We start from the raw sequence: 27,492 nt of genomic DNA on the forward strand, positions 1-27,492 counted from the left end.
GAGAGGAGACAGGAAAGCAAGCGGTTTGTTCAGGTCAGTGCATTGTAAGGTCCGGGGGAAAGAACAAAGAATTAGAGAGAACGGTTCCCCGGAGGGGTCCATTCCTGAGGTGCCTTCTAGTGGCTCAGGGATAGCTGCCGTATGCACGGCAGAGGGTGAACCCAGGCGTCCCGGCCGGCGAAACACAGGAGTGTGTACCAGGTGTTGCAGTCCTTGGTGATGGTGTCGTTGGGGAAGTAGAGGCGCCCGTTATGGTGACAGGGACAGTCCTCGGGCGGGACGCAGCGGTCGCCCTGGGGAGGGAAACACGACACGAGAACGGCATGAACCTCACGTCAACACCTTTTCACCCTCGCACCGCACTGTGCCACCGCCCCCTCAGCCTTCAGACACAGAGCTTTGATACCACCACTCCATTTGTACCCCTGGATAGTAGTGTGCATTCAAAGGATGCAACAAAAACGCTAAAACTACTTATTGTAGATGAAAAGGGATGCTGTGGGTTCCATAGTAGCCCTAGTGCCATGGATCAACACTGGTCTAGATCTTGACTTAAATGCACAAAGTTTTAAAAACCTAGGAAACAACGTAATTCACATTGCCCTCTGTGAGTTGAACGCATGGTACTACATGCATTAGTAGTTCATGGTAGTTTTGAGTTGACAGGTAACGTCAATCAAACATTCTGGCCCCACCCCTCGATGTAATTGGCCAGAGGAATGCCGTGTGCAGGAGAGTGGAGGCCTGAACAGAAACCCCACCCATAACCCAAACACCCCGATCGAATTGGCGCCCCCAGATGCTGAAGACGCCAGAATGAACCAGAAGCTGTTCACTGTGAGCAGACCCACCAGCAGCACGGCCCCCTGGGGACACACGCACCCCGCCAGGGGCTCCAGGCAGCCGGGCCGGGCCGGACCCCCCTGCTGCTGCTGGCCGGGGGTGTCCAGGCTGGAGCAGCTGAGCAGGCAGGAGCGCGGGGAGTAGACCAGGGAGCCGGGGCACAGGTTCAGCTCCTCGCAGCGCTGCGAGGTGCAGTTCAGACGGCCCAGCTCACACACGCTGCGGACGCATGGAGGGAGAGGGAGAGAGGGGCGGCGGAAACACTCAGATCAAGGCCTCACCGCTGGGAGAGATAAGCATGAGTAGAAATAAGAAAGGCGATACGACGGCTACTAAAGTTCTATCTACTGCAATTAAAAGGTATTGCCCTATCCCCTTGTAAACCGAAGTTAACACAGTACGTCTAGACCAGTCTTTCCCAAAGACCGGGTCGCGACCCACATGTGGGTTGCGGGAGATTTGAATTGGGTCGCCAAATAGATGAAAAAAAAAACCCAAAAAATACTTAGTGCCTAACATTTTACAAAGTTTCAACAAGAAGCATGTTTTTGATAGTACTGGATGTTTGTATTGTTCTGCTAATTTTACTTATAACGTTGAATCTAGTTGAAAGGCTAATGTTCATTGTGTTTGTTTTACTGATGAGAGGAAACCAAAACAAGGAGATGTTAACTCCGCCTAAATGCCTTTCTTTGGTCTCATTTATAAAGTATTTAATATGTGTATTATGTTTTTAGTAACAAGTGCATAAAACAATGTCTCTTCAAAACGTCTGGTTTAAGTTCATATATAAGGGGGTGCGGAATTGGCAGTGAACCTTTCAGGAATGTTAACTTATGCACAAATTTGTTCCTCGCAGGATTTTATAGATAAGGCTTATAGTGAATTGGGTCGCGATGGTTTGTAATTTAAAAAAAATTGGGACTCCAGAAAAACAGTTTGGGAAACACTGGTCTAGAGGGACGCACAAGGAGCCTTATATCTGAGGACTGTTTGGTCTCAGCTTCGTTTAACCGTGCAGGAAGCAGAATACCAGCTGGCTCACAATCGTAGCTTCGGTCTCCACACACATTCCCAATTAATTATGAACTGGAAGAGCAGCAAGAACTGTGAATAAAGGAACTGTGTCGTAGGCCTGGGCCTTAATGGAGGCCTTAATGGAGGCCTTGGGTTTAGTGGAGGCCTGGGGCTTAGTGGAGGCCTGGGGTTAGTGGAGGCCTGGGGCTTAGTGGAGGCCTGGGGTTAGTGGAGGCCTGGTGGTTTAGTGGAGGCCTGGGGCTTAGTGGAGGCCTGGGGGATTATTGGAGGCCTGGGGGATTAGTGGAGGCCTGGGATTAGTGGAGGCCTGGGGCTTAGTGGAGGCCTGGGGTTAGTGGAGGCCTGGGGTTAGTGGAGGCCTGGGGTTAGTGGAGGCCTGGGGTTAGTGGAGGCCTGGGGGTTTAGTGGAGGCCTGGGGTTAGTGGAGGCCTGGGGTTAGTGGAGGCCTGGGGTTGGGTGGAGGCTTGGGGGGTTAGTGGAGGCCTGGGGTTAGTGGAGGCCTGGGGCTTAGTGGAGGCTCAGGGGTTTAGTGGACGCCTGGTGGTTTAGTGGAGGCCTGGTGGTTTAGTGGAGGCCTGGTGGTTTAGTGGAGGCCTGGTGGTTTAGTGGAGGCCTTGGGGTTAAGACAGGACCAGGCAGTTACCCAACGTAATCCTCAGTGCTAGGGGCATAGGAAGGTTGACCTTTTGACTATCAGCCGTAGTTGTAAAGCCTGAGAATGTTTGGCACCCACGTCAATTCACAGAGACCAGAGCCAAAATGTTAAGCAACAAATGTATAATGTGTGACTGAACAACGGATTACAGCTCTAAAGTAAGCCGTTGAATTCCGACTGTGATGTCAGCAGATATTTACTGAGGGCAATACATCAAGGGACACACAGATTCTCTCTCACACTGTCACACACACACACACAAACACACACACACACACACACACACACACACACACACACACACACACACACACACACACACACACACACACACACACACACACACACACACACACACACACACACACACACACACACACACACACACACACACACACTTTCACACAACACAGACAACAGGCTTAAGTACTTGGCAATTGTGGTTAAAGTCAAGTTAATGAGTAGGTCAGTGGCTGACTGAAGCTGTCTTGCGGTGAAGAGATATGATGAAATCGACCTATCCTGTGATGGGAGGCAGCAGGAACGTAGAGAGATTTCATCAGAGCTCTCAAACCACCAGGGACTCCAAGGGGTCATGGAAGACAAAGCACATCACTAATTATTAACGCAATATCTTGACATCCATTTATTGATCTAATTGTAAATGCTGAGCAATATATTGGTGCAAGTAATAAGTATTGTAATTTTTTTGTTCAATAGCTTCATAGACTGAGCAATTGAGAGGAGATCCAGTTGAAAGAATTTGGACAAGGACCACTCTGGCCCAGGAAAGAGTTGATTGAGAACAGCACAGGCCACATATGTCCTTGCCAATTGGAGAGGCTTCTTTCTCATCCTAGCGAGGGATCCTGAGCCTAGGGAGGCATCCAGCTCCTACAGCAAGCCATTCATCATGTGTCAATTCTAGAGATACGAGCGACCCAGGTGATCGAGAAACCCAGACGCTCAAGGCTACAAAAACAACATAGCCGTAAGTGATCAGCAGAGAGTACACATACGGTTTATCAAGGAGGCAGGAGTTCAGCGCCATGCTTAGCCAATCAGAGCACATAACTGAGTCCACGCCTGCCCAGTATTAAAGTCAGAACACATAGCCCAGGGGGCAGAACGCTCCAGGCAGGGCATACACGGATGCCCAGCTAAGCGTATCTCCACCCGTCCCTATACAATTCCCCTCCTTTTGCTTCATAGAGACTAGACCAAACCTTTACCAAAGAAAGTGAGTTACAAGCGATCTTGACTCGGCAAACTTTTTCCAAAGAACACAGCATTTAGCACATGCTTCTTTCCCAAGTTACATAAGGAAGATAAGGAGAATGAAATCCTAAGCAAATGGCCACCCACAGCTGACTGATGATGAGTCATCATTTAGACAAGTGCCAGATATAGCCACCGTAGCTTACAACTGTCTCACGTTTCCCTGATAACAGGCATGCAGCTGTCGCCATCAGAACTTGTTGATTTGTTATGTTTTTGGGCGCAATTGGAGAAAGCCACCTAGCCAGGGCAGTATTCATGCCCTTACCTGTGTTGGACAAACCAAAGTCACAGCTATAGAAGCTGATAAACACTCACGGGGGTAAACATCTGGACACAGACAAAATCCTTTTCCCTTTTCACTTGAGAAGGTGGTGTTGCCTTTAGCCCCTCATGACACGGAGAGAGCCCCTCTCAGCAGGAGCAGAGCTGTGCTCCTCTGAGAGTTAATAATTGATTGGCTAATCTGTGCTTTGCATCCTGGGTGTCTTGAGATAACCTTGAGGGACCATTTCTACTGGGGCCAACTCTGCCAGGTAGGGTTAGTTCATTTCTTGGGAGCTTAGTTTCTTGGGAGCTGTTACAAGTTTAGGAACGGTTTAACCAACCAAAGATCATAAACATCGCCCCACCGGATACCCTGGACCGAGCCACACTGTAGGTAAAACAAGGCAGGCCTCTCCTGAGAGGTTCTGCTCAGCATCACGCACACGGACACACCTACCAGGTGTTGCAGTTGATTTGGACGGTGGCGCCGGGCTGGAAGGTCCCGTCTCCCTGCACACAGGGGCACATGGCGAGGGGCACGCACTGGCCCAGGGGGTCCTCAGCCAACCCCGGGGGACACTGGCACCCCGGCACACAGCTCTGGGTGGTGCGCCCGCCTCCTCTGCCACCGCCACCCCCATCGCCGTCATCATCCTCATCTTCATCACAGCTCCAGCCCTGCTGCAGGTCCGAACACGAGCCGCCACACGCCCGGCCACACTCCTGGTACTCCTGACCCCCGGAACACCGCACCGCTGGAGAGAGGGCAGGAAGGGGAGAGGGGGGAGGGGAGAGGATGGGGAGAGAGGGGATTTGGGAGGTGGGGGAGAGGGAGAGGAGAGGAGAGGAGGGGGAGTAAGGGGAGGAGGAGGAGATGGAGAGGGGTGAGGAGAGGAGAGGAGAGGGGAGGAGGGGGAGAGAGGGAGAGAAGAGGGGACAGGAGGAGAGGAGGTTAGCATAGGGTGAGAGAGATAGAGGTGGAGATAGGGGAGAGGAGAGGAAGGCAGTGGAGAGGAGAGGAGATGAGAGAAAGGGAGAGGAGAGGAAGGGAGAGGAGAGGAAGGGAGAGGGTAGGAGAGGAAGGGAGGGGAGAGGAGAAGAGGGGAGAGGAAAGGAGAGGAAAGGAAGGGAGAGGAGAGGAGGAAAACAAAATGCAAAAAAGAGAATCTATGCAGAACATCCGATGCTGCAAGTCTTGGTAGACCTTCCATCTCAAATCCTCTCAGCTCAAAGCGGATTTGGCCTCGGTGCACAGCGGGCCTACTTACGGCAGAAGGTGTGGTTGCGCCAGCGGATGGCCACCCCCTCCTGGGCGCAGTGGCGGGCGTAGGCAGTGAGGACCGTACAGTGACACGCCCCCTGCTGCTCACAGCCACACACCTCCGTCTGGCAGAGCCGCAGGTACGGCTCCCGCTCCACCACGTCATGACACGCCTGCAGGGACCCCAGGGAGAAGGCCCCCATGTTACCATCGCTCCCCTTATCAATCATCTACTCCTGTCAGGCCCCCCATGGAGAAGACCCCCATGTTACCATCACTCCTCTTATCAATCATCTACTCCTGTCAGGCCCCCCATGGAGAAGACCCCCATGTTACCATCGCTCCCCTTATCAATCATCTACTCCTGTCAGGCCCCCCATGGAGAAGACCCCCATGTTAACATCACTCCTCTTATCAATCATCTACTCCTGCCAGGCCCCCCATGGAGAAGACCCCCATGTTACCATCGCTTCCCTTATCAATCATCTACTCCTGTCAGGCCCCCCATGGAGAAGACCCCCATGTTACCATCGCTCCCCTTATCAATCATCTACTCCTGTCAGGCCCCCCATGGAGAAGACCCCCATGTTAACATCACTCCTCTTATCAATCATCTACTCCTGTCAGGCCCCCCCTGGAGAAGACCCCCATGTTACCATCGCTCCCCTTATCAATCATCTACTCCTGTCAGGCCCCCCCTGGAGAAGACCCCCATGTTACCATCGCTCCCCTTATCAATCGTCTACTCCTGTCAGGCCCCCCATGGAGAAGACCCCCATGTTACCATCGCTCCCCTTATCAATCATCTACTCCTGTCAGGCCCCCCAGGGAGAAGACCCCCATGTTACCATCGCTCCCCTTATCAATCATCTACTCCTGTCAGGCCCCCCATGGAGAAGACCCCCATGTTACCATCACTCCTCTTATCAATCATCTACTCCTGTCAGGCCCCCCATGGAGAAGACCCCCATGTTAACATCGCTCCTCTTATCAATCATCTACTCCTGTCAGGCCCCCCATGGAGAAGACCCCCATGTTAACATCGCTCCTCTTATCAATCATCTACTCCTGCCAGGCCCCCCCTGGAGAAGACCCCCATGTTACCATCGCTCCTCTTATCAATCATCTACTCCTGTCAGGCCCCCCATGGAGAAGACCCCCATGTTACCATCGCTCCCCTTATCAATCATCTACTCCTGTCAGGCCCCCCATGGAGAAGACCCCCATGTTACCATCACTCCTCTTATCAATCATCTACTCCTGTCAGGCCCCCCATGGAGAAGACCCCCATGTTACCATCGCTCCCCTTATCAATCATCTACTCCTGTCAGGCCCCCCATGGAGAAGACCCCCATGTTACCATCGCTCCTCTTATCAATCATCTACTCCTGCCAGGCCCCCCATGGAGAAGACCCCCATGTTACCATCGCTCCTCTTATCAATCATCTACTCCTGCCAGGCCCCCCATGGAGAAGACCCCCATGTTACCATCGCTCCTCTGTTCAGTGACCCCCCCGGCCACGGACCTGGAAGACGGGGCTGTGGATGACGGAGCACAGGACGTCTGCGTGGGGCCTCCTCTGGGCGTAGGTGGTGCAGGGGTCCGGGGCCGCGGGGCCCCCCGGCGGCAGGGCGCAGCGCTCCGCCGTGAACTTGGCGGCGAACGCCGACACGCTGGCCTCCACGTCGCCCTCGGGGGTGGTGAAGTCGTCGTGCTGGTCCCAGGTCAGGGTGCCACACAGGCCGCGCACCTGCAGCCAGTGGAGGAGAGAGCGAAGGTGGGTCAGGGGCCGCTCGTATAGAGGGACCCTCTGCCACCAGTCTGGACCCGTCCCCCTGGGTGTGTGTGTGTGTGTGCGTGCGTGCGTGCGCGCTCGCGTGCGTGTGTGTCTGTGTGTGTGTGTGTTTGTGGACCCGTCCCCCTGTGTGTGTTTGTGTGTGTGTGTGTGTGTGTTTGTGTGTGTGTGTGTGTGTGTGTGTGTGTGTGCGTTGACCCGTCCCCCTGGGTGTGTGTGAGTGTGTGTGTGTGTGTGTGTGTGTGTGTGTGTGTGTGTGTGTGTGTGTGTGTGTGTGTGTGTGTGTTGTTTCAGGACCCCTCCCCCTGTGTGTGTGTGTGTACGAAGCAGACCTTGTGGGCGAAGCCAGGCTGCAGGGTGATGAGGGCCAGGGGCCCGTCCAGGTGCCACAGCAGCTGGGCCCCGAAGGTCTGCACCATGAGGAAGGAGGAGGAGGCCTGGCGCACCACCAGGTCGGCCGTCACCAGCGGCAGCGCCCCCCTCCGCCCATTCAGCGTCACCGAGCCTGGGAGCACATCACCCGACACGTTGAACCCGGACGGCCGTCTGTAAACCCTCTTCGACTTGCAACCGGAAGGTTGCCTGTTCGATCCCCGGCTCCTCCTAGCTTGTGTTGAGGTGTCCCTGAGTGAGACACCGGCGTCGGTGTGCGAATGTTTCTATGAACCGTTTGTAGCTTTTGTCGCTTTGGGTAAAAGTGTCCGCTGATGCAATACATGTCGATGTAAGTGTAATGCTCCCGACAGCTCATCGGTACCTGACAGGGGCACAGGGCAGCGGTGAAATGTATTCTCTTCCACCTCTATAGTAACAAAGGCCCCCTCACACCTGAGCCCCAGTGTTCCCCCGCAGGACCAGGATGCACCAGGAGGAACAGTCCCTTAGGAACCGACCAACGTTTAATCATTTAATCATTGCCCTTCTGCCTCACGTTACTGGGAGTTGAACTTTACAGCCTCTTCTATTCCCTGTGTTTACCCGTACCTGCTATCTGCTTCCCTGGCACGGCCTCACTCCTTATCACAGGAGGCGGAGCCGGGGCCTGTTTACTCAATACCCCCGGCCCTTTGAAGCCCTGTAGAAGGGTTTACGGTGACAAAGTGCTTCTGCCTTAACCTTAAGCGTTAAGTCACTTGACCTGAATGGCTCCTCGAGGACTGGTCTGACTGTCTTATGCGTCTGAAAGGGTTTGTCTGCTGAGTGTTGTCTCCACCCCTCATAAAGTTGTAATGTATCATAGTAATAGTGCTCAGCCCTCCATGTTTTAGAGCTGGATCACACAGTTCACGTATCACTGCATGCAACAGACCGGGCCTGAGAGAGGTTAGATGCTGAGTATGCCAGTGGGTCCAGTCCTGCTCACCAGTGTCCGTGATGGTGACTGTGGTCCGGAGGGCTGTGACGGACAGCTCCTTCAGACAGCCCTGCCCCCCCGCTCCTCCTCCTCCTCCTCTTCCTCTTCCTCCCCCCATCCACGAGCCACAGTCTCCACACCGCAGGCTGACCACCAGCTTCCTGTCCACAAAGTCCTGGGAGAGCGCGCACACACACACACGCACACACACACACACACACACACACACACACACACACACACACACACACAGACACAAGCACACGCACGCACTTGACAAAGATACACAAACACACACGCACTCACACACACACACAAACACACACACACATACATATAACACACACACACACACACACACAATACATGTGCGTATTTAATACACACATGTATTAAATAAAAGCGAATTTCAATTGGAGTAGGTTGGATTGACTATGGACTACACCAGTGGGTACATGTGACCCCACCTCACGTTGTCTCTACGTCTCGTTGAGTCTCACCTCCACAGCGGTGAAGGAGCAGGCTCCGCCCTGAAGGGAATACCTCTTCCTGTCAAAGGTGGTGACCTGCAGCGCCCCCATCAGCATGCACTGGGCAGCGCAGCGCTCCTCAGTACACAGCCACTGGCCGTTCTTACACACACTGGGAGACAGGCATGGGGGGGGGGGGGGGGGGGGGGGGGGGGCATCACAAGGTAAACAACCAAGTGGACATCCACTGTAACAAATGAAATGCATCGGCCAGGGACGGATGGACCCATCATTCTATAACTCACACACCACAGAGACACACACTCGTGTGTGTCTCCGTGGTGTGTGTGTGTGTGTGTCCACATTCGTGGACACACACACACACACACCACAGAGACACACACACACAAACACGAACAGGGGACACGCACATGCACAAATATACACAAACACACACACTCAGACACACACACAGACACACACAGACACACACTCGTGTGTGTCTCTGTGGTGTGTGTGTGTGTGTGTCCACATTCGTGGACACACACACACACACACCACAGAGACACACACACACAAACACGAACAGGGGACACGCACATGCACAAATATACACAAACACACACACTCAGACACACACACAGACACACACAGACACACACACACACAAACACGAACAGGGGACACGCACATGCACAAATATACACACACACACACAAACGCACACACTCAGACACACACACAGACACACACAGACACACACACGTGGACACACCACGCACACCGCCCTTCTAGCAGCAGCAGACCTACCAGGCGTTGCACTGCTTCTGGATGGTGGCCCCTGGCTGGTAGGTGAGTCTTCTGTGGAAGCAGGGGCAGTCGGCCCTCCTCATGCAGAGGCCCAGGTGGAGGTAGAGGCCCGGGGGGCACTCGCACCCCCCCACACACTCCTCCCGGCACTGGCCCAGGGCGGCCGCGTGGCCGGAGGGCTGGGGGGCCGCGCAGCTGGGGGGGCAGGAGGAGACGCAGTCCGAGAACACCTGGCCCCCGGGACACACCCGACCTGGGGGGCGAGGGTCACGGTCAGACGGTCTGAAGCACCGGGCCCCTCGGACACTGGGGGCCCGGGGGGGATGGGGGTGTCAAACATAGACAGACCCGTGTGTTGAGGAGAACTGAAAGTGGAAAGGCCATGATGCCCCACATGATGTCACACATGATGTCACACATGATGCCACACATGATGTCACACATGATGTCACACATGATGTCACACATGATGTCACACATGATGTCACACATGATGCCACACATGATGTCACACATGATGTCACACATGATGTCACACATGATGTCACACATGATGTCACACATGATGTCACACATGATGTCACACATGATGTCACACATGATGTCACACATGATGCCACACATGATGTCACACATGATGCCACACATGATGCCACACATGATGCCCCACATGATGTCACACATGATGTCACACATGATGTCACACATGATGTCACACATGATGCCACACATGATGCCCCACATGATGTCACACATGATGCCCCACATGATGCCCCACATGATGTCACACATGATGTCACACATGATGTCACACATGATGTCACACATGATGCCCCACATGATGTCACACATGATGTCACACATGATGCCACACATGATGTCACACATGATGCCACACATGATGTCACACATGATGTCACACATGATGCCACACATGATGTCACACATGATGCCACACATGATGTCACACATGATGTCACACATGATGCCACACATGATGTCACACATGATGTCACACATGATGTCACACATGATGTCACACATGATGTCACACATGATGTCACACATGATGCCCCACATGATGTCACACATGATGCCCCACATGATGTCACACATGATGCCCCACATGATGTCACACATGATGTCACACATGATGTCACACATGATGCCCCACATGATGTCACACATGATGTCACACATGATGCCACACATGATGTCACACATGATGCCACACATGATGTCACACATGATGTCACACATGATGTCACACATGATGTCACACATGATGCCCCACATGATGTCACACATGATGCCCCACATGATGCCCCACATGATGCCCCACATGATGCCCCACATGATGTCACACATGATGAAACACATGATGTCACACATGATGTCACACATGATGTCACACATGATGTGAAACACGATCTCACAGATGATGTCACACATGATGTCACACATGATGTCACACATGATGTAACACATGATGTCACATATGTCACACATGATGTCACACATGATGTAACACATGATGTCACACATGATGCGAAACACAACCTCACACATGATGTCACACATGATGTGAAACACGATCTCACACATGATGTCACACATGATGAAACACATGATGTCACACATGATGTCACACATGATGTCACACATGATGTGAAACACGATCTCACAGATGATGTCACACATGATGTCACACATGATGTCACACATGACGCCCCACATGATGTCACACATGACGGGAGCTCTGAGGGAGGGGCGACCTCGTACTGAGGATGGCGATGAGTGTTGAGTGATGCTAGGGATTGGACCCCATGCTGAGAGCACCAGCAGCCTGTGGAAACAGGGAGGACTCAGCGGCGCCTCCAGGTCGGGCGAGTGGTACTCACCACACAGGGCGGCCGTCCTCCAGAAGGGGACCAGGTGCTGCTGGGCACACTCGCGGGCGTAGCTGGCCAGGGTGTCGCACACGGCGGCGGGCCGGCCCCGGGGAGCCACGCTGCAGTACAGGTACAGGCAGGTGTCCAGGTAGACCGCCGGATCCACCTGGGAAAAACACAAGCATGCTGTCTCCCTGCCGACAAATCCACGTCCTGCCCCGCCCCCGCTACAGACGCATGAGCCAAATGCACTTCCTGTCCCGCCCCAGCTACACAGACACATTGAGGCAAATCCACTTCCTGTCCCGCCCCAACTACACAGACACATGAGGCAAATCCACTTCCTGTCCCGCCCCCACTACAGACATATGGAGAGCGGACATCGTGTAAGAAGAATGACATCAGGGTGATGGATTAAGTTCAATTTGGCAGACAGACGGATGGACAGACAGAGAGAAAGACAGACAGACAGATAGATGGATGCGACATTTAAAACATTTAGAAGCATAGTTGTATCAAACATTATCCAAAAGCGGTAGAATAAGCGAACAACAGAGATAAGACAGCATTAGTTTCATGCTTCATGGCCGAGATCAGGATACAACAACAAACAGGCAGATGGACGGACAGACAGATGGATAAATCTATGAAAACTTTACAGCAGACTTCTACCAATCATTCTCCAGAAGCAATACAATGCAATCCTAACACAGATAACGACAGAGATAAGACAACATTTATCTTAAAAGTGTTAAAGGCTTCATCGAGATACATGGACATCATTCAACCCCAAAGCAACCACACCCGTTATCTACTGTTTTACAGGCATTCTACTCCAGCGAGTAGTAAGGGGAGATCTGGGGTCAATAGAAAATGGATGTCTACTAAATGAATGCTGCGTAAGTAAGCAACATTAAACCCAACTCCATAACAAGCATTGTATTCCTGGTCAAAGGAATACAACGACAAATTCACTAATTCATACAATGACCCATAATTGCATGTGTTTATTGCATGTGTTCATAAAAGGCGACAATCAACATGGGCCTTGTGCCCCACTGCCTCATGGGAAATCCTACACTGACCCAGGAAGTGTCCGCTGCATCCTGGAAAAGGTGCACACCGAGGTCCCTCTTCCAGCTGAAGTGGGACAGCCATACACCCCCATGTGACCTCTATTCTCCCCCTATTCAGCCTCCTTGCTGCTGAGAGTCTGGCCTTGGGTATGTCTAAGTAGTAACCCCCTCCCCCCCCCACCGGTCCCGGGAGATGGACTGACCCGCTGGTGGCACTGGGAGAAGGGGCTCTCCATCAGGCGCTGGCACTCAGCCTCCGCCTGCCTGCGCAGCGCGGCGTCCCCCGTGAGGTCACAGCTGTGGCCCAGCTCGGCCGCGTCGCTGCAGCCCTGGGGGTCAGAGGTCAGAGGGGTCAGAGGTCAGCGGACACGCTCCGATGACATCATACTCACGCACAATCCCAGTAGCTGGTTCAATCTTTGTTAAGACGCTGTCAGCAAAATGTATCAGTATAAATTAGTTAGTGTTAAATGGCTTCAGTAACATGGTTCTACAAGTCCCTCTGCGCTGCAATAAAAATAATTTAAATTGTATGGTATCCAGTTCCCACTTCATCCAATCAGGAGAGCGAACTCCTAAAAGAGGCGGTCCTCTCTGCTTCCACTACGTCAGCGATGGCCGTCCAAACCCTCCTTTTTATCTGTGTTAATATGCTCCTCAGGTTCCTATGAGCAGAAACAACACAAAGGGTTCTAGTGTGCGGTGGCCACGGCGATCACCTGGTTCTGCGGGTCCGGAACCTTCCATGAGTTTCCAAAGCTTGCAGCGTACTGGGACAGCGTTCCGGCCATGGTGCGGAAGTCGTCTGTGTGTGGGGGGGATTAACATAGAAAGGGTTAGAGTTTTATTCATATATAACAGTGTGAACAGGGTGCGCTTGCAGTTTTGCGCCAAATTCGGAGGCAAGCTATTTAAATATGGTTGAGAAAAAAATGTGTGCTTCAAGAGTTAAGTACAGAGTGTTTAAAATTTCGAGACAAGATGGAGAGTAGAGAGTTTCGCGCAACTCTCACCATCAGCGTTGTTGTTGTAGAGCCCACAGAGCCCCCTAGTGGTGGCCATGTGCTCAGCGGTCACCGTCAGGTACACCGTGTTGTTCAGATCAAATTTCACCCTGACCCCAAGGCCGCTCTCCACAAACACAAAGTCCCCCAGCCAATGGACACTCACTCCTAAATCAGGACAAAAACGAAAATTTTGAGTGACTCAAATCTGCTTTCTGTTATCATAAGACATTTCCAACAGCAAATTCCCCACCATTTTGGAAGAGGGGTTCCCCCTGGTCGACCTGGACGTTGTTGAGGGTTAAATTCCGGAGGCGGACGGACACCAGGTCCAAACCAAGCATCATCCGGAGGGCCTGTAGCGCCATACATGGAGGTGGATTAGAGCTTCACATCGTGGTGTATATGGATTAGAGGTTCACAGCGTGTTGGATGTGGATTAGAGCTTCACATCATGGTGAAGGTGGATTAGAGGTTCACAGTGTGGTGTATGCGTATTAGAGCTTCACATCGTGGTGGAGGTGGATTAGAGCTTCACAGCGAGGTGGAGGTGGATTAGAGCTTCACATCATGGTGGAGGTGGATTAGAGGTTCACAGCGTGGTGGAGGTGGATTAGAGCTTCACATCGTGGTGGAGGTGGATTAGAGGTTCACAGCGTGGTGGATGTGGATAAGAGCTTCACATCATGGTGGAGGTGGATTAGAGCTTCACATAGTGGTGGAGGTGGATTAGAGGTTCACAGTGTGGTGGAGGTGGATTAGAGGGTCACAGCGTGGTGGATGTGGATTAGAGCTTCACAGCATGGTGGAGGTGGATTAGAGCTTCACATCGTGGTAGAGGTGGATTAGAGGTCCACAGCGTGGTGGATGTGGATTAGAGCTTCACAGCGTGGTGTATGTGTATTAGAGCAAGGACTTAAGGGGTCCGTGACCCCCTTGCGTTGCGTGAACATGGGACCATAATCAGCCCTTAAGGTGATGAACGGTTCCTTACTTTACGGCATTCTTCTCCGCCCTAAGGTGAAGAACGCCCCCTCACCTTACTGCAGTCTCCTCACCCTAAGGTGACGAACGTCCCCTTACCTTGCTGCAGTCTCCTCACCCTAAGGTGACGAACGTCCCCTTACCTTGCTGCAGTCTCCTCACCCTAAGGTGAAGAACGCCCCCTCACCTTACTGCAGTCTCCTCACCCTAAGGTGACGAACGCCCCCTCACCTTACTGCAGTCTCCTCACCCTAAGGTGACGAACGTCCCCTTACCTTGCTGCAGTCTCCTCACCCTAAGGTGACGAACGTCCCCTTACCTTGCTGCAGTCTCCTCCGCCCTCGCAGATGGTGCTGACGTAGACAGCCCAGGTGCCATCGGTGGAGGCCGCCAGCACGTAGGTGCAGCTGCCCTGGAAGTGGAAGTGCTTCCTGTCGAAGGAGCGGAAGTGGGCACCGCCCCAGGTCACGCAGGTGGAAGACCCCTGGGGGTCCCTGGTGCTACCCAGCAGGCCCCCCCGCACCAGCAGGGAGGACTGGGAGTCTGGGAGACCAGAGGGAGACACAGAGGGGAGGTTTATTCTCCCTGGGTCATTTCAAAGCCTTTTGGATGTGATTGGGTGGACTGGATTTATACAGTTTTGCCTGTATGTATGTATTTCAATTATGGCACCCATTGCACTCATGACCCTCCCTGGAAGGAGGGATCCCCCACTCTGCGTTCCTTCTCAAGATTTCTTCCTTGCTCTCTTTTCTTGACCTTTGGGGGTGCACCAGCACCAGCTTGGAGTAAGTTGGACTTTGGCTGCAGCCCTGGTAATGAGTGTTGTAGGACGGTGAGATAATTCACTTGAAGTCATGCCAGGATCTTTCCCACAGGCACCTTATGATGTAGACCTCTTTTTTATCTCCACATTGCTCAATAGGTTCCAATAAACCTTTTGATCAGCGGATTATGTCATCAGAACTCAAATGTAAGGATCCTTGACAATGTATTTAACGGCAGCACAAACCTTGATCACAAATACATTGTCAATTTTTTAAATACATATTTTGGTTAAGGGTTAGACATCATCATCGATGAAGCATCACTATGAGATAGCTTAAGGAGGGAGGCAGGATACAGACTCTAAAGACAATGTGCAATTCAAAGGTCAACATTCATTTACAAAGGATTTCCCACATTCAGCCAAACCCGCAGAAATGCTTTTTACTTTCCAATGAACTGCGTGTGTGTTAGGGCTAGGTGTGTGTGTGCGCGGATGCACGCATGCGTGTGTGTATGAGCGTGCACGTGCGTGTGTGTGCGTGTGTGTTCACCGACCCGGCAGGAGGGTGTAGGTACATGACAGACAGGCGCGGTCTGAGGCGTTGCGCCAGCTCAGAGCCCAGGAGCCTCTACAGCATTGCTCCATGGACATCAGGGACGAGTTGTGGACCCCTGGGAAGTCCTCACAACCCCAGGTGGAGAAGCAGTGGCCCCATACCCCCGTCCCTGCACGGAGGAGAGGACAGGAGGCTTCTATCTTCTCGTGGCCGGTGGCTGATGACGTAAACGTTTAAAAATGGAACAGGGATCTGCAGGGGCTCAATGTGTGAGGGTGGTCCATTCAAATGGCCGACCACACTTTTCCTTTGCGCCACACATTAACACGTCCGACATACAGTCAGGCCTGCTGTGCCCCGAGTGGAGGCACCTTACCCTATGGTCTCAGGCTCCTTACCCTGGGAACAGTGAGGCCCTCCCCAGCCCTGACAGCAGCCCTGCACCGTCTTGTTAACCCTCTGGCTCTCGACCTCTGGAGGCCTGGAGGACAGGGACACACAGAGGCAGACGTTGGATCCTGTCTGTTCCTCTCTGTCCCATCATGTGGTGGTCCTCTGGTAAACGCCACACAGCGTCAACGTTCGGGTCCACCTCCATTGTACATAGTTTCTTCTTGCAGAAGCCAATTCTTAAAAACACATTCAAAGAGGCGAGGACAACCGAAACCCAGCATCTTTTTCAATCTGCGCCTTAATCTTGAACCGCTTTAAGGGCGTATTCACACCTGCCTTGTTTGGTCCGAAGCAAACCAAAAATATCGCTGGTGCAGACCTTTTGGGCTGGTGTGAATAGAAACCATCGATCTCTGGTGCGGACCAAACAGCCGGTCCGAGACCCAGCCGGAGAGGTGGTCTCGGTTCGCTTCCAAACAAACCCTGGTGCGGTGCGCTTGAGATGTAAATGCGACTGCGCTCGGTCCGACCCAGTTCTAAAAATAATATGCCTTATTGGACGCAACAGCTGCCATTGCTGCTTGTTTATTCATTTATATTGTTTGATTAGCGCGGTTAATTCAAAGATCAACGTCACGTTATCAGACCGGCATCACGACCCGTTAAAAATCTGTCGTGGCTCAACATGTAGCGAAGAGGAGACGAAATGTCTTTTGGATATTTGGGCGGACGCCAACATATAAAGTATGCTGGAGAACACAAAATTCCGATGTATTTAATAGATTCAGTACAAGGATGGGTGAGAAGGCGTTCGAGTGGTCCGCGGATAGCATAACATCATAAAATCGACGTTGTGCCAAACGCCTCTGATGGTCCAAAAGTACTGCAAACGTTTGTAACTGTATGAAACCAATCAGTAAAAGCACAACGAGGGCAGCACGCTGAATCTCCATAATCTCCATAGTCTGTTTACTTCTTTTTTTTTATGCGTTACCCCGTGTTACCCCGCCCCCGACCGTCGTGTCCAATGATTGAACGATCTATGCACACACGTGCGTTGTTGACAGATTCTCGCACTGTTGCGAAAAATGCAATGTGAAAAGGAACCGCACCAAACCAAAAAATAAACATTGCGTTTTGGTCCGGACCAAAGAGATCGAACTAAGGACTGTCCTGGTGTGAATACGCCCTAAGAAACAAGTGGTTCAAGAGGAAGACTTTGTCAAAGTTTGTTATAAAAACAAATGGCATGCTGACATCATAAGGGACTATAGAGGAGCCTACCTGTACAGGGAGCAGGGGCCCCGTGCTGACACCATAAGGGGGAGGAGCCTACCTGTGCAGGGAGCAGGAGGCCCCGGGCTGACACCGTAAGGGGGAGGAGCCTACCTGTACAGGGAGCAGGAGGCCCCGGGCTGACACCATAAGGGGGAGGAGCCTACCTGTACAGGGAGCAGGAGGCCCCGGGCTGACACCATAAGGGGGAGGAGCCTACCTGTACAGGGAGCAGGAGGCCCCGGGGCCCCGGGCTGACATCATAAGGGGGAGGAGCCTACCTGCACAGGGAGCAGGGGCCCCGGGCTGACACCATAAGGGGGAGGAGCCTACCTGTACAGGGAGCAGGAGGCCCCGGGGCCCGGGGCTGACACCATAAGGGGGAGGAGCCTACCTGTACAGGGAGCAGGAGGCCCCGGGCTGACACCATAAGGGGGAGGAGCCTACCTGTACAGGGAGCAGGAGGCCCCGGGGCCCCGGGCTGACACCATAAGGGGGAGGAGCCTACCTGTACAGGGAGCAGGAGGCCCCGGGGCCCCGTGCTGACACCATAAGGGGGAGGAGCCTACCTGCACAGGGAGCAGGGCCCCCGGGCTGACACCATAAGGGGGAGGAGCCTACCTGTACAGGGAGCAGGGGCCCCAGGCTGACATCATAAGCGGGAGGAGCCTACCTGTACAGGGAGCAGGAGGCCCCGGGGCCCCGGGCTGACACCATAAGGGGGAGGAGCCTACCTGTTCAGGGAGCAGGAGGCCCCGGGCTGACACCGTAAGGGGGAGGAGCCTACCTGTACAGGGAGCAGGAGGCCCCGGGGCCCGGGGCTGACACCATAAGGGGGAGGAGCCTACCTGTACAGGGAGCAGGAGGCCCCGGGCTGACACCATAAGGGGGAGGAGCCTACCTGTACAGGGAGCAGGGGCCCCGGGCTGACATCATAAGCGGGAGGAGCCTACCTGTACAGGGAGCAGGAGGCCCCGGGGCCCCGTGCTGACACCATAAGGGGGAGGAGCCTACCTGCACAGGGAGCAGGGGCCCCGGGCTGACACCATAAGGGGGAGGAGCCTACCTGTTCAGGGAGCAGGAGGCCCCGGGCTGACACCGTAAGGGGGAGGAGCCTACCTGTACAGGGAGCAGGAGGCCCCGGGGCCCCGGGCTGACACCATAAGGGGGAGGAGCCTACCTGTACAGGGAGCAGGAGGCCCCGGGGCCCGGGGCTGACACCATAAGGGGGAGGAGCCTACCTGTACAGGGAGCAGGAGGCCCCGGGCTGACACCGTAAGGGGGAGGAGCCTACCTGTACAGGGAGCAGTTGGCCCCGGGCTGACATCATAAGGGGGAGGAGCCTACCTGTACAGGGAGCAGTTGGCCCCGGGCTGACATCATAAGGGGGAGGAGCCTACCTGTACAGGGAGCAGGAGGCCCCGGGGCCCCGGGCTGACATCATAAGGGGGAGGAGCCTACCTGCACAGGGAGCAGGGGCCCCGGGCTGACACCATAAGGGGGAGGAGCCTACCTCTACAGGGAGCAGGAGGCCCCGGGCTGACACCATAAGGGGGAGGAGCCTACCTGTACAGGGAGCAGTTGGCCCCGGGGCCCCGCTGCTGGTAGTACTGCGCGATCCCGTCGTCCCCTCCGTGTCGGAGGCGCATGCGCTCCACGTCCAGCCTCCACCCCTGGGTGCTGTACCGGTACACCTGGGAGCAGCCCACCTCCAGCTCCTGGCGGGGGGACAAGACGCGGTCCACCTGCTGCTCCACCCGCTGGGGGCACCAGTGCCTGAGAGGGAGTCAGGGTCATCCTGGTTATAGAAACCCCCTCCGTCATCTAGATTGATGCATAGACCTATCTATGAATATATATCCATGGATCTATCTATAGATCTGTATCTATAGATATAATCTAGAGCTAGATCTATAGATCTATATCTACAGATCTATATTTATATCTATAGATAGATAGATCTATAATATATTAATATAGATACCAATATCTATAAAGATATATATATATTTATCTATATAAATATATAGATATATCTGTGTTAACAAATGTAATATTTTATTGACTTCAGCTTCAGCTCAGTCCGAAAACACAACACTAAGTACAACTTCTGCATTTAGAAGTTTGATGCAATTCAGTTGAATGTAATTTAATAATTATTAAATTTTAAAAAGAAACTCTTTTTAGACATGATGTCCCTGGTAAGGCACTAGATGAAGTACAGGAAGTAAAAGATAGCTGAAGATACATACGTTTCTACCTATAAACATATATATATATTTTTTTTTTTTTAATGTGTAAATTAAATAAATACACACAGCCTACGACTATTGCGTCAGGGAAGCACTCCGAAAGCCGAATGAGCCAGACCAATAGCTAACAGGAGGAGCAGTAAAGATCTCACAGACCCCACGGTCTCCACCAGCTGCAGACCCAGCAGGACCAGGAGCAGCGTCTCCCTGGTCCTCCATCCCGACATGGTTCCTGAGGGTCTGGGGACACGAGGGGAGCCCAGCCAGCATCGTCACATACAAACACCAAATATACACCGCCTCTTGTTTACTCGTATGCATTATCTTATTTATGTCGTCTCATTATTAGACATATTAATCATATCCAGATATTAGGAGAAGCGTTCAAATGATAATAACTTATTAGGAATAGGAACAAAGCGTGAAAGGCAACATGAATTCAAGTAAGTAGTAATGATAACGCCTCCTCTGATTCAAGGGCTAGATAGAGACCGAAGCATGATGCTCCGACCCGGAGATAAAATGGGACCGCTTACCGTAAAAAGTGCTTTTCAGATAATCTTATGGGAAGATCTTTAAAAAATTGTTCAGTCAATCCTTGGCTGGTTATCAATTTGTCGGATTGGACCTCGTTTTTCTGTTTCCTTGTCGGATCCAGTTGGATATAATCCTCCCTCGAGTGGCTTGTTGTCTTATGGGGGTACAAGGTACGCCTTGTGCAAGTTTTAAATTCGGGGGGGGGCTCCTGACCGGCAGCGTGCCATCTGAGGCCCCCGTCATTGGCTATAGGTGTCCGGTCACAGCTGGGGGAGCCAGCATTGGCCCTCATTTCTATGATACAGGCACTGCCTCGCCCAATCAAACACAACACTGTAGGTAAGGAGGCCTCTCTGCTGAGAGAGAGAGAGAGAGAGTGAGAGAGAGAGAGAGAGAGAGAGAGAGAGAGAGAGAAAGAGAGTGAGTGAATGAGAAAAAGAGAGAGTGCTAAAGAGAGAGAGAGAGAGAGAAAGGGAGAGAGAGAGAGAGAGAGTGAGTGAATGAGAAAAGAGAGAGAGAGTGCTAAAGAGAGAGAGAGAGAGGGAGAGAGAGAGAGTGAGTGAGTGAACGAGAAAAAGAGAGAGAGTGCTAAAGAGAGAGAGAGAGAGATAGAGAAATACAGAGAGAGAGAGAGAGAGAGAGACATAGAGGGAGAGAGAGAGAGGGAGAGAGAGAGAGGGAGAGAGATGTGTGCCTAACTCCCAGGATGAAGAGATGTTTGTCAGAGCCTAATCCTATAAGGAGAGATGTTCCAGGAAAGATAGTGGCGGCGTTTATTCAATGAGGCGAGACAAAAGACATGGGGCCTCACGGCTTTCACACTCGCCAATATCCAACATCTGACCCCCTGACCCCCAGAAAAAGGAAGCTCAAACACAGCTGCCACCTCAGCACACCTTGGCATGAGCTCAGGCGTCTGGAAGAAGTCGTCACCTCATGTTCCTCCTGAGAGTGGGAGAGGAGTCCTTTGTTCTGGCCCTGAGTCATAGTCAGCTGCAGTTAGCGTCAGGATCCTGGGATATCGCAGGGTTGCTGCAGTCTCAATTAGTGTCTGCATGCAAAACAGCAACACAACTCAATGTTTAAATTACTGGGATCCAGTTTCAATCACATGCTTTTGCAATTCATAAGGACATTTACAAAAATAGAGAAAAATGATAATAATAATACAAAAAATAGAGATCAGAGAACCTCTCTGATCCACCTAGCAACTACAACCTCTCTGATCAACCTAGCAGCTAGAACCTCTGATCCACCTAGAACCTCTCTAATAAACCTAAAACCTCACTTATCCACCTATAACCTCTCTAATCCACCTAGAACCTCTCTGATCCATTTAGAACCTCACTGATCCACCTATAGCCTCTAATCCACCTAGAACCTCTCTGATCCATCTAGAACCTCTCTGATCCACACGAAACCTCTCTAATCAATCTAGAACCTCTCTGATCCATACTGAACTTCTCTGATACACCTAGAACCCCTCTGATCAATCTAGAACCTCTCTGATCCACATAGCAGCTATAAACTCTCAGAATCCACCCATAACCTCTCTGATCCACCTAGAATCTTTCTGATCCACACTGGACCTCTCTGATCCACCTAGCAACTAAAACCTCTCTGATCAACCTAGCAGCTAGAACCTCTGATCAACCTAGAACCTCTCTAATAAACCTAGAACCTCACTGATCCACCTATAACCTCTCTAATCCACCTAGAACCTCTCTGATCCACCTAGCGGCTAGATTCATCCAGGGGGAGAGCCCCCTAGTTCTGTAATGGTAGTAGAATTAGTAATAGAAAGATTTTTATTGCTTCACAAACAACAACAACAACCACATACATTAGATGTGATCTTCTCCACTCAATTTCAAACTGAATATTGAGCCCTATTGTACATAACACATTAACAAAGGAAGAACTAGGATAATGTTTCAGGTCGGGAGTGTGTTCTGCACTGGGGTACGCCTCGGGGTCAGAGGACGCCTGGTATCACTGTCCCACTGCATCCAGTGAAGCAGAGCGCTCAGATGTCGGGCTTCATGCTAAACACTTCTATTTCTGTCCACGTTTCAGTGTGTTGCATTGGATGCATGGCAAACAAGAGGTGGGTGGACGGATGTTGGCACTTGTTAATCCACGATAATGGAAAACCTCTCAGCATGTCAATGGATCTCATTATTTCATTTCATTGCCCAAGTAACGATAAATATTTGACTGAACACCCCCACAATCCATGTACGTAGGACTCTTACACTGATCATCGATAGAAGGCATCTGTGATTTCATCATATTTACAACACGTTAGCCAATCATTTTCTTTCCCTGCAAAGTAGGAGGGTAAATTCCTCATTTTACACAACACTTTGATCCCTGCGCTAAGAGGCGAGATATTGTTGACTGGGTCGAGGGAATACTCAGAGGACCGTGCTCTAGACAGGCTTTAAAGAACGAGGACCTGAGGCTGTGAAGTAGGAGGACTTAAAGCTTTAAAGAACCAAGACTCCAGGCTTTGAAAAACGAGGACTTCAGGCTTTGAAGTGCATTCCACAGGTACTGCGGCTAGCGTGCTGCTGCAGATTCTAATTAACATTCCTCTTTTAAATTAAATACTTGCTGTTTTACAAGCCTGTAATGCAAATTTGAAGCCGAACTGTATAGTGGGGGGAGACCGTGCTAGTTCCTTGTCTGTGATATACGTGATTTATCTGTGATGTGATATGAATGTTCTCTCTTTCTCTCTCTGTCTCTCTGTCTCTCTCTGTCTCTCTCTCTCTCTCTAGATATGAGGGTTCTCCATCTTCTTCTGTTCATGCTGGTGGGCTGCAGTGCAGCGAGAGTCCAGAGATCCAGAGGACGAGACTGGGCCCATCACGGAGCCTCGATGTTCGCAGACCTCTCCGTCCGCGAGCTGAAGGCTGTCAGAGCCTACCTCCACAAACTACCAGAGCTGGGGTTGACTGATGCCCGCAGCATGCCTCTGACCAAGAACAGCATCCTACTGATTGAGCTCCACCTCCCGAGGAAAAATGATGCCCTGAAGGCCCTGGACCGGGGGCAGGCCAAACCCCCCCGAGAGGCCCGGGTCGTGGTCCAGTTTGGGAACCAGGCCAAGCCTAATGTCACTGAATATGTTGTCAGCCCCCTACCGTTCCCCCACAGCCACAGAGTCAAAACCTTCAAGGGAAATAAGTCCATCCCGTTTGAATCCCGCCCCATGACTTTTGTAGAGTACGATCACATGAAACGCATCCTGGAGAAGATCACCACCCAGGCTCGCACGCTCCTGTTTGAGACGTCCGGAGGCTTCTCTTTCACCAACTGTACTGACCGCTGCCTCACCTTCACAGACGTTTCCCCCCGTGGGCTCAATAAAGGGGAGAGGAGGAGCTGGGTAATGCTCCAAAAGAATGTTGAGGGTTATTTCATGCATCCTATTGGATTTGAGGTTCTTGTTAACCACAAGCACCTGGATTCGGAAAAATGGTTTGTTGAGAAGGTGTGGTACAATGGCCAGTACTTTGACAGCTTGGAGGAGCTGGTAAGAAAATATGAGGACGGAGAATTAGTGAAAGTCCAGCTGCCTGAGCATGACGAGGAAGACCTCTTCTCCACCTACATTCCCCGTGGCCAAAGCAACTCCGCCTCAGACATCCATGGGCCCAAGTTTGTCCAGCCACAAGGACCTCGCTATCACGTTGACAGCAACTTCATTGAATATGCAGGGTGGTCCTTTGCGTACCGCGTCCGCTCCTCTGCTGGCCTCCAGATCTTTGACCTTCGGTTCAACGGAGAACGGATCGCCTACGAGGTCGGACTGCAGGAGGCTATCGCCTTCTACTCTGGGGACACACCAGCTGCCATGCAAACCAAGTTCATTGATTCCGGTTGGGCGATGGGCACCTCTACATACGAACTGGCGCCTGGGATTGACTGTCCGGAAATCGCCACCTTTGTCGACCTGTACCACTACTACGACACAGACAAACCCGTGCACTTCAAAAATGCCCTGTGTATTTTTGAGTTAAACACAGGGATTCCGCTCAGAAGGCATTTCAACACAAACAATATGGGGGGGTACAACTTCTATGGAGGCCTAGAGAATAACGTGCTGGTGGTGCGGGCGACCTCAACAGTTTACAACTACGACTACATCTGGGACTTCATGTTCTACCAGAACGGAGTGATGGAGTCCAAGGTCAGCGCCACTGGATACATCCACGCCACGTTCCTCACGCCAAACGGTCTTAACTACGGAACCAAGGTTTATAACCACGTACTGGGCAACCTGCACACACACCTGATCCATTACAAAGTGGACTTCGATATTTCTGGTGGGTAGGAGTAACCTTGTAAGTAGAGTTGTCGCTTTAAGTGAAAGGCATTTATCGAGGAAAATGTTTTTACCTCTTGTTGATACAATAAATGGTTGAAAAGTTATATGAATGGGCTCCCAGATAAGATGGCCATCTGGACTTTAGTCCCAATATGAGTCAGCCCATCCCAGAATATTGAACCCTGCTGTGTGAATTAGTGATGATTTATCTCGGGTTCCATGTTTTCTCTAAACTTTCTACCACGGCCCGTGATGTGACATAAAATGGAATGAGGAGAATTAGGGCCAGGGTTAACATTATGTGCAAATGTAATCTATGTCAGTGTTATTTTAGAAACAAATCTAAAAAGATTTCCACACGTTTTGAAACTGGTCCTTGTTCTTCGTATGCGATGGTGATGCAGGACGGGAGAACAGCTTTGAGTCAATTGACCTCAAGTATGTCAACATCACCAACCCCTGGAGCCCCAACGACTTCATCGTCCAATCCAAGCTGCACAGGACGCAGCACACCACAGAGCGCTCTGCTGCTTTCCGCTTTGGGAAGAAGATGCCGCGCTACTTCCACTTCTACAATGCCAACGAGAAGAACAAATGGGGCCACCACAAGGGCTACCGCATCCAGCTGAACTCCCACGCCCACAGCGTTCTGCCCAGGGGCGTGAAGGAGGAGAAGGGAGTCACCTGGTCACGGTAAGGAAACCAAGCTCCTTACGCACACTATGCTCTCAAATGCTCTCAGAAAACACATACATGAAATATGCATGGTATGTGTGTGTGTGTGTGTGGTACACGTGACATGTTTGGTAGTAATGCTTAACAAATTACTCATTAGGTACCCCCTAGCTGTGACCCGGCATAAGGACAGTGAGGTCAGCAGCACCAGCCTGTACAACCAGAACGAGCCCTGGGACCCTGTGGTGTCTTTTGAGGATTACATCCACAACAATGAAAACCTGGACAACCAGGTTGGTTTTCCTCTGACTGTGGACCACAGAGATGGACACAGTGGCATAGACACATGGTCTTGATGGAATCCGTTACAGTGGAGATCTAACCCTAACACCTATTCCAGTAGGAGCCATGTATTTAGGATCTTGGTGCTGGACAGACTAATCAAACTGTCAAAGAAGCTTATCCTCTATGGGAGCCGGTAGCCCCACCCTACCCATCTCTTATATGGGGGTCTTGCTCAGATAGTCACACCTTAGAGACAAACTACATTGAAATAGCATGAATACGTTTTTGATCGCTTAGAGCAAAACCCCAGCTCTAAGCGATCACCGCTCATGATGTTGCCCTTAACCGACCAATGAAACCGAGTGTAACGCTGTGCTGCGGTTGAGTGCAGGACCTGGTGGCGTGGGTGACGGTTGGGTTCCTGCACGTGCCTCACTCAGAAGACATCCCAAACACGGCCACGCCTGGGAACTCCGTGGGCTTCTTCCTGCGCCCTTTCAACTTCTTCGACGAGGACCCCTCGCTGGCGTCCAGGAGCACGGTCATCGTGCGACAGGACAAGGCCGGGAACCCGGTGGTACAGAGGTGGACCCCGGCCCAGGTGGGACACTGTGTCTCGGACCAACCCTTCTTCTTCAACGGCACTTATGCAGAGGTCTAGAGAGGATCTGACGCCAGACGACTGATTGAACCGGCCACATGCTGTGATGCTAATATGCACAAGCCTAAAGAGATTATATGTTCTATTTATATCATTGAGTTCGATCAATTGGCATGTATGTTCACAAAATTCGAAAAGGATAGAAATTTAATGTCATCACAGTATCGTAAAACCATCTTTAGTTCCGGCAAATGTACAAGCACGCCGAATCCCAGGTGTTTATATGATTAATGTAAATGTAACTAAAAGCTAAAATTTTGTGCACTATATGAATGTGATGCAGGACCTTTTTTGCTAAATAAAGCAGGCCAAATCCCTCCAAGGTGTTTTGTATGAATAACAGCTAGAGTCAAACAATGCCAGTAGCGTTTGAGTCAGACCCCAATGGGCCCACAGTAGACAACAGACCTGATCAGACCGTCACAACAGCCTCCAGATTTAACCAACGTTGAGCTCCCTACGCTAATCCCCCCGTGGGTCTCCATGGCTAAGCGTTAGCTGCTCCGAGCATCCAGGATGCAGGATGCAGAGCATCCGTCACTAAGTGGGGGGAAAGGCCTGGCTCCCAGCGCCTCCACTTACCTCTCACAGCAGGGGTCATTTGAGCTGCGAGGACAACTGAGCAAACAGCCTGATTCCGGATCTGTCCTCAAACAGTCCAGGATGCCACCTGGCTGTGGTGTCGTCCATGGCAACGCTCACTTCTCATAACATTATTTACGGAACGGATGAGACATAACTTCAGTCATAAGTACAAAGCCTCAAAGAGTAGGGCCAACCAAAGTCAATGTTTTGTAAGATACAATTCAGACCAAAATAGGTTTGATTTTCCAGCAGCCTGATGTGGAACCAACTAATTGTGTGCTGCAGTGTTGTTCAGACGTTCTGTTCTATTGAGGCTATCTTAGAAGACATTGTTAAAGGAATTTGAACAATTGCCATCAGGAATTTCTCAATCTAAAGGCCTCTCTTAAAACCTCTTTAAAAGTGTGTACAGACTTTTTACAGATGGTAAAATGACGGCT

General features: G+C 51.6%; 2 protein-coding genes across 2 annotated transcripts in view; one reads left to right on the forward strand and one right to left on the reverse strand.

Annotated features, from left to right (window-relative positions):
- sspo (SCO-spondin) overlaps positions 1–21,497 on the reverse strand; it is a gene marked incomplete at both ends in the record, with an annotated part of 103,204 nt that extends 81,707 nt beyond the window's left edge. Inside the window, 20 exons of the mRNA XM_079754639.1 lie at positions 199–293; positions 852–1,062; positions 4,539–4,836; positions 5,350–5,515; positions 6,869–7,093; positions 7,471–7,643; positions 8,502–8,667; positions 8,993–9,134; positions 9,773–10,025; positions 11,674–11,830; positions 12,944–13,069; positions 13,460–13,545; positions 13,754–13,912; positions 13,998–14,100; positions 15,048–15,271; positions 16,052–16,222; positions 16,452–16,534; positions 19,288–19,481; positions 20,135–20,213; positions 21,397–21,497. Coding sequence (XP_079610765.1) covers positions 199–293; positions 852–1,062; positions 4,539–4,836; positions 5,350–5,515; positions 6,869–7,093; positions 7,471–7,643; positions 8,502–8,667; positions 8,993–9,134; positions 9,773–10,025; positions 11,674–11,830; positions 12,944–13,069; positions 13,460–13,545; positions 13,754–13,912; positions 13,998–14,100; positions 15,048–15,271; positions 16,052–16,222; positions 16,452–16,534; positions 19,288–19,481; positions 20,135–20,213; positions 21,397–21,497 — 3,212 coding nt within the window. The remainder of the gene's footprint in view (positions 1–198; positions 294–851; positions 1,063–4,538; positions 4,837–5,349; positions 5,516–6,868; positions 7,094–7,470; positions 7,644–8,501; positions 8,668–8,992; positions 9,135–9,772; positions 10,026–11,673; positions 11,831–12,943; positions 13,070–13,459; positions 13,546–13,753; positions 13,913–13,997; positions 14,101–15,047; positions 15,272–16,051; positions 16,223–16,451; positions 16,535–19,287; positions 19,482–20,134; positions 20,214–21,396) is intronic.
- A 1,798-nt stretch (positions 21,498–23,295) lies between these two features.
- aoc1 (amine oxidase copper containing 1) lies at positions 23,296–26,467 on the forward strand (the record flags this gene model as incomplete). The annotated part of the gene is made up of 4 exons (XM_079755236.1): positions 23,296–24,844; positions 25,251–25,539; positions 25,682–25,814; positions 26,198–26,467. The coding sequence occupies 4 exons, from the start codon at positions 23,296–23,298 to the stop codon at positions 26,465–26,467; spliced, it is 2,241 nt and encodes a 746-aa protein (XP_079611362.1).
- Between the last annotated feature and the right edge of the window lie 1,025 nt (positions 26,468–27,492).

This window comes from Pollachius pollachius (assembly GCF_949987615.1).
Source record: "Pollachius pollachius genome assembly, chromosome: 17".
In the NCBI taxonomy this organism is placed as follows: Eukaryota; Metazoa; Chordata; class Actinopteri; order Gadiformes; family Gadidae; genus Pollachius; species Pollachius pollachius.